Source organism: Aplysia californica, unplaced genomic scaffold (assembly GCF_000002075.1).
Source record: "Aplysia californica isolate F4 #8 unplaced genomic scaffold, AplCal3.0 scaffold00590, whole genome shotgun sequence".
NCBI lineage: Eukaryota > Metazoa > Mollusca > Gastropoda > Aplysiida > Aplysiidae > Aplysia > Aplysia californica.
Genome location: NW_004797860.1, coordinates 145377 through 153221, shown reverse-complemented (window position 1 = coordinate 153221; position 7845 = coordinate 145377). Strand labels below are relative to the sequence as shown.

Here is a 7845-nt window from a genome sequence, read left to right as displayed (position 1 = left end):
TCTAAAAAAATTATATAATAATATAAATCTTTTAAAACAAAATAAAATAAGATAAATTTCTAGAAAGTAATGATAAAAGATAAATTAAACTGACTATATTGCAAACTTCCCTTTTATAGTGTGGTTAAAAATTCGTGGCGCAACTTATCCTCAAATATCTTTATAAGGAGTGGATCACCCTCACCCATACTTTGCACAGTAGTTTGTCTCAATTTGTCTTAACTTAATCATATTTTTCCACAACAATTTAGGCTAAATTTAAAAAAAAAACGTTTCTTCATAAATTTATATGAAATACTAGAAACCTGCGGAAAATATAATTGTTCACTGCACTTTCCACTCCTCACACACATTTTGTATAGTATACGCATATGGGTTACGTCACAACTCACCAATGACAATTTTTAGAGGCAAAACTAGTCACAAGAATAATTTTACAGAGAACTCTTTCTTGCACAGTTCTCAAAACGCGTTCTATAAAGAAAATCTCGCTATTAGATCTGGGGAAAAAAAGGCGGACTTGCTTTTAAAAGCGATACCGTCCCTGCTGTAAACCTTTGGAAATCAGCAGAAACCACCAACTAGGATTTTTTATTGATAATGCGCGCGCGTGTGTGTGTGTGTGTGAGTGTGTGTGTGTGTGTGTGTGTGTGTGTGTGCGCGCGTGTCTACTATTGCATTTAACACATAATATAATATATTATATTTGATTAATAATATAGGCATTCATTATAATAATTACGTATCTAGGCCTGTTGATGTATAATTGTCACTCCATAAGATACGAAGTCCGACACGACCACAAAACGACGGACACAATAAAGATGTGATATAAGGGACTTATTATCCCCACCAACGCCTGAAGGCAAGATCATCTTTAGATTTCGCCTTTAAATTGCTATTATTATCGCATCTATTATTGCCATAGAAGTATGCCATGCGTGCGTGTGCATAATGTGTTGACTGCGTGCTAAGTTCAAGGTGGGCTGGTGTAGCACAAAGCACACGGTAAGTTTTTCGACTTCTGTTTTTTAAATTGCCATTCTTGGCGACTGATAACTTGTCTCTCTTCTCAAACTTTGGTTGGTTGTTTAAATGAAATTTATGCTCTCCACACGGGAATCGAACTCAAGTCTTCTGCATGCGATGTCGAAGCCTCTAACCGCTACACCACAGACGACTTCGGTGCACACATAGGCTACAGTTTATTGAATAGACAGTGAAAAATTTTGTCAGTTTGTTAGTGTTTGAGCGCTTAATCAGCTGCTTGCACTGTATGCTTTCCGGGAAGCTGAGAATGTTTCTGAGTGTTCTACGGTCTGCTGGGGTAATAATATAATGTAAAGCGCATATAGAGCTTGCTTTCGAGCGGGGTTATGCGCTATACAAAATTTAATGCTATCTATCTATTATTATTATTATTATTATTATTATTATTATTATTATTATTATTATTATTATTATTATTGTTATTGTCCAAGATGACCACCTATCGTCGAGGAGAAAAATGGTTGTCTTATACAGGTAGATGTCTTGCACAGTGTCTTTATGATAATAATAATAATAAAGAAAAACACAACAACAAACAAACAAACAAACAAACAAAAACGAAAGGAGTTGGGGAATAGCTAAAAAGAAAGTGGTCATTTGTACCTGTGGATGTTTTGGACAAGTGACCGTAAGACTAGGTTTGACTGTACCTAAACGTGACAGAAAAGGGCGTAAATATTGTGCTACAATTCACACTGATCTTTTCAGTTCTCCCCATCGTGCAGCAAATCACAGGTGGCCTAAAGACTGGGCTTGACTGCACCTAAATAATAATGGTTGAAAGGGTTTAGTTATGATACTAGTCTACTCACAGTGGTTTTTTATCTTAAATTTTTAATTTTTAATTATTTTCATTTATTTATATTTATTTTTTTGGGTTCATCGTGCAGCAAATCACGGGAGAGTTGTACCGGGTGAACGACGAGACTCTGGCCTACCTGGACTGGTTCGAGGATCACCCGGCCTGGTACCTGCGGACAAAATGTCAGGTGACATTGCTGGACGAGGTCAAGGCCGAACCGGTCGAATGTTGGATCTATGGCTTACCCAAGTTTGTTTTCTTTTTCTTTCTTTCTCTCTCTCCCCCCCCCCCCCCCCCCACCCCCACCCTTCTTTTTTTTACTTTAATTAATGGGATATTTGTTACATAATAATATTGTAACGTGACAGCACCTAGATCTATAATGCTATGATTTTAGATTAGTGAGGGTGCGATGGTGGAGCGGTTAAACTTAGTGCGCTCGTCTCCGAAGCGGAAAGTCCAGGTTCGAGCCTCGGTTTGAAGACGCATTTTTTTCGCTCCCTCCTGCCCACCCAGCAGTAATGGGTACCTGACTTCGACTTGGGGAAGTAAAGGCGGCGTGGAAAGAAACTGACCACCCTACCACAATATGCCGAAAGTCCAGGAAGTTGTCTCACTAACAAGACAATCCCCAATGTCCGGATCGGATGTGGGAACAACTCTCACTTGTTTATATTAAGAAACAAATTTTATTGAACATTTTGTATTAATAGTTACATTTAATTTCTAACTTTTATAATGCCGCTAAACAGCGCGTTCATTAAAAAAACCAAAACATTTTGGGATGACTAGACGTGTTCTGTACGAGTTAAATTTTAAGTTAATGTCCTAACTACTGCACAAGAAGAACCAACTTGCGAGAGTTGGCTAATTTAGGTACATGATGTTGTCAATAGACTACAGTTTAGCAAAGTAGAGAATCTTTGGTTAAAGTGGTAACCAAAGATAAAAGCAACAACCCATGACTGAAATCTTTGTTTCAGGTTCAAGAAGAGTCTGTTGGATTTGCCGTTTCTCGAAGTTTACCACGACAATCTCCGAGAGGAACATGAGAGGTAACAGTAGACATAGTCGCACTCATTTGTTTGTTTCTGAGTTTTGGTGGACATTTTCATGCTCATTTTTTTTTTTTTTTTAGCTTTTTGTGGACATTTTCACGCTCATTAAAAAATTATTTTTTTTAAAGCTTTTAGTGAACATTTTCACGCCAATCTTTTAAATTATTTTTTAAAGCTTTTAGTGGACATTTTCACGCTCATTAAAATTTTGTTTTTTTTAGCTTTTAGTGGACATTTTCACGCCAATCTTTTAAATTATTTTTTTTTAGCTTTTAGTGGACATTTTCACGCACATTTTTTAAATACTTTTTTTTTTAGCTTTTAGTGGACATTTTCACGCACATTTTTTAAATTAATTTTTTTTTTTAGCTTTTAGTGGACATTTTCACGCACATTTTAAAATATAATTTTTTTAGCTTTTAGTGGACATTTTCACGCCAATCTTTTGAATTATTTTTATCAAGCTTTTAGTGGACATTTTCACGCTCATTTAAAAAAAATATTTTTTTTTTTAGCTTTTAGTGGACATTTTCACGCTGATATTTTAAATTATTTTTTTTTAGCTTTTAGTGGACATTTTCACGCCAATCTTTTAAATTATTATTTTTTTAAAGCTTTCAGTGGACATTTTCACGCTCATTTTTTAAAAATTATTTTAAAAAAAAACACTTTTAGTGGGCATTTTCACGCTGATATTTTAAATTATTTTTTTTTTAGCTTTTAGTGGACATTTTCACGCTCATTTTTTTTTTAGCTTTAAGTGGACATTTTCACGTTCTTTAAAAAAAAAAAAATTTTTTTAGCTTTTAGGGGACATTTTTCACGCTATTAAATTTTTTTTTTTATTTAGCTTTTAGTGGACATTTTCACGCTCATTTTTTAAAAGCTTTTAGTGGACATTTTCACGCTCATTTTTTTTTTTTAGCTATTAGTGGACATTTTCACCCTCATTTTTCTTTTTTTTAGCTTTTGGTGGACATTTTCACGCTCTTTTTAAAAAATGATTCCTATTTTTTTTAGCTTTTAGTGGACATTTTCACGCTCATTTTTAAAATATTTCTTTTTTAAGCTTTTAGTGGACATTTTCAAGCTCATTTTTTTTTAAGCTTTTAGTGGACATTTTCACGCTCATTAAAAAATTATTTTTTTTTTTACCTTTTAGTGGACATTTTTACGCTCATTTTTAAAATAATTTTTTTTTACCTTTTAGTGGACATTTTCACGCTCATTAAAAAATTATTATTTTTTTTTAGCTTTTAGTGGACATTTTCACGCTCATTTTTTAAATTATTTTTTAAAAGCTTTTAATGGACCTTTTCACGCACATTTTTTAAATTATTATTTTTTTAGCTTTTAGTGGACATTTTCACGCTCATTTTATAAAAAAATTTTTTAGCTTTTAGTGGACATTTTCACGCTTATTTTTTAAATTAATTTATTTTTTAGCTTTTAGTGGACATTTTTACGCTCATTTTCTTCTTTTTAGCTTTTAGTGGACATTTTCACCCTCTTTAAAATTTTTTTTCTTTTTTCGCTTTTAGTGGACATTTTCACGCTCATTTTATTTAATTTTTTTTTTAGCTTATAGTGGACATTTTCACGCTCATTTTTTAAATTATTATTTTTGTAGCTTTTAGTGGACATTTTCAAGCTCATTTTTTAAATTATTTTCTTCTTAGCTTTTAGTGGACATTTTCATGCTCATTTTCTTTTTTTTTTTTTTTAGCTTTTAATGGACATTTTCACGCTCATTTTTAAAATTTTTTTTTTAGCTTTTAGTGGACATTTTCACGCCCATTTTATCTTATTTTTTTTTAGCTTTTCGTGGACATTTTCACGCTCTTTTTTAAAAATGATTCCTATTTTTTTTAGCTTTTAGTGGACAATTTCACGCTCATTTTTTTTAGCTTTTAATGGACATTTTCACGCTCATTTTTATTTAATTTTGTTTTTTTAGCTTTTAGTGGACATTTTCACGCTCTTTTTTTTTTTAGCTTTTAATGGACATTTTCACGCTCATTTAAAAACATTTTCTTTTTTAAGCTTTTAGTGGACATTTTCAAGCTCATTTTTTAAATCATTTTTTTAAAGCTTTTAGTGGACATTTTCACGCTCATTGAAAAAAATAATTTTTTTTTGCTTTTAGTGGACATTTTCACGCTCTTTTTTAAAAATGATTCCTATTTTTTTTAGCTTTTAGTGGACAATTTCACGCTCATTTTTTTTAGCTTTTAATGGACATTTTCACGCTCATTTTTATTTAATTTTGTTTTTTTAGCTTTTAGTGGACATTTTCACGCTCTTTTTTTTTTTAGCTTTTAATGGACATTTTCACGCTCATTTAAAAACATTTTCTTTTTTAAGCTTTTAGTGGACATTTTCAAGCTCATTTTTTAAATCATTTTTTTAAAGCTTTTAGTGGACATTTTCACGCTCATTGAAAAAAATAATTTTTTTTTGCTTTTAGTGGACATTTTTACGCTCATTTTTAAAATAATTTTTTTTTACCTTTTAGTGGACATTTTCACGCTCATTAAAAAATTATTTTTTTTTTTAGCTTTTAGTGGACATTTTCACGCTCATTTTTTAAATTATTTTTTTTTAGCTTTTAATGGACCTTTTCACGCACATTTTTTAAATTATTATTTTTTTAGCTTTTAGTGGTTATTTTCACGCACATTTTTTAAATTGTTATTTTTTTTTAGCTTTTAGTGGACATTTTCACGCTTATTTTTTTTAGCTTTTAGTGAACATTTTTGCGCTCATTAAAAAATTATTTTTTTTAGCTTTTAGTGAACATTTTCGCGCTCATTAAAAAATTATTTTTTTTTAGCTTTTAGTGGACATTTTCACGCTCATTAAAATTTTTTTTTTTTTTTTTAGCTTTTAGTGGACATTTTCACGCTCATTTTTTAAATTATTTTTTTTTAGCTTTTAATGGACCTTTTCACGCACATTTTTTAAATTATTATTTTTTTAGCTTTTAGTGGTTATTTTCACGCACATTTTTTAAATTGTTTTTTTTTTTTAGCTTTTAGTGGACATTTTCACGCTTATTTTTTTTAGCTTTTAGTGAACATTTTCGCGCTCATTAAAAAATTATTTTTTTTTAGCTTTTAGTGGACATTTTCACGCTCATTTGTTTGTTTTTGAGGTTTGGGGGACCTTTTATAGACTTTCTACTATAGACCTCTGTATACTCTACATGTTTTCTCAAAACGGTACTGTGTAACGGTCTATCATTTATCTGAGCCTTTTTTAAATTCATGATGATGATGATAGTGAAATAATAATGATGATGATGATAATAATAATAATAATAATAATAATAATAATAATAATAATAATAGGATGATAATAATAACAATAACAAGTTGATAATAATAATAATGATAATAATAATAATAATAATAATAATAATAATAATAATAATAATAAAAATAATAATAACAACAGCAACAACAAGAATAGTAATAGTAATCTTACAATTTAATGATAAAATAGATAATAATAATAATAATAATAATAATAATAATAATAATTTGCACCCGTAGATATCATCTCCACTGCGGAATATTTCAAAATACAATACGTTACAGCAAAAGTTATAAACTACATATTACATATATTATATGAAGTACACTCTCTTCCAGGCCCTCCCCCTTTTTCATCCACCCGAGATGCCCAATTTTCCTCCGAAAAAACCCGACTTAAAAAAATAAATAGACTAGGCCTATATAATAAAATAATAACAAATGGGTCTATGTAATTGTTTAAATATTTCTCCTTTTTTTTGGGGGGGGGGGGGGGTTAATTATGATAAAAGTTCTGAGCATGGGTGTCGAGTAATGGGATCAGAACACTACTTTAGGAAAATTTAATCAAGTACATTATAATGTATCCATTCGTTAGTCGCACAAGCCGTAGGCCTACGTGCTGAAAATGATGAAGAAATAGACAAGCCCAAAATTCCATCCCAACACTAAATTCGACGTCACTTCTTTTCAGATTTCGTCACGTTGACGACAGAGCGATAGATCAGATCAAACAGACACTCTGTGACAGAGAATGATCCCCAGGAGGGCGAACAATCCGAAAAGGTGCTCACTGTGTACATGTACTTTGCCTTGCACTGACTGTTAACACTATGTACAAAAATGTATCATTAAAAAATGTGAGGTGTGCTGACAAAATGAGTTACTTCTCGTATTTTAGCCGTATGGAAATCGATACATCAATTTAAAGGTGGAGTTTGTACAATTTGTGAGCATGGAATAGTAAAAGACACAGTAAACTTGAACAAAATGTCATCAGTTGAAAATCTATAAATGTGACCCCAGTTTTGATTTTCAGCCGACATCTCCATTCTTGGGTCGTGAGAACTAACTCATTTTGTCAGCACATCTCACAAATAACTTGCTATGTCGCTGGCAAGCTGCTAAATCGGGTCAGGAAGAAATCGGAAGAGAAAAAAAAACAAATCCTTTTTTTTCATTTAAAAAAATCACAACTGTACCCAGGCCCTCATTATGTATCTTTTCGTGCCCCCCCCCCCCCCCCCCTCCCTCGCGAATCTTTTTCTCTAAGATTTACCATAATATACATGTAATAGTAATATTATATTATGAAAGCAGCGAAGAAAAACACAGCTGATACTAAATACTAAGGGTGACCTTATTTGGGCCACAGTGTGGCCTAAATAAGCTAAACCCCCCTCCCTTACCTTATTTAGGCCACACTGTGGCCCAAATAAGCTAAACCCCCCTCCCTTACCTTATTTAGGCCACATCATATGGTAGATTTCTTGAACTAACCATGGATTCGGAAGGTCGAAATTCTACTAATCTTTTTATTTAGTGCGGGGGATTATTTCAAAATAGAGGATGATTCTAAATAAGTGGACCAAGTGTAAGAGTTGTGTGTGTGTGTGTGTGT

The 7845-nt window shown here is 31.7% G+C and overlaps 1 protein-coding gene across 1 annotated transcript in view; it reads left to right on the top strand.

Annotated features, from left to right (window-relative positions):
• Window positions 1–7004, top strand: part of LOC101845195 (putative gamma-glutamylcyclotransferase CG2811) — a gene marked incomplete at its 5' end in the record, with an annotated part of 10092 nt that extends 3088 nt beyond the window's left edge. The window contains 3 exon segments of the mRNA XM_005107285.3: window positions 1941–2101; window positions 2836–2907; window positions 6919–7004. Of these exon segments, the coding sequence (XP_005107342.1) occupies window positions 1941–2101; window positions 2836–2907; window positions 6919–6982 (297 nt within the window). The 3' untranslated portion in view covers window positions 6983–7004.
• Between the last annotated feature and the right edge of the window lie 841 nt (window positions 7005–7845).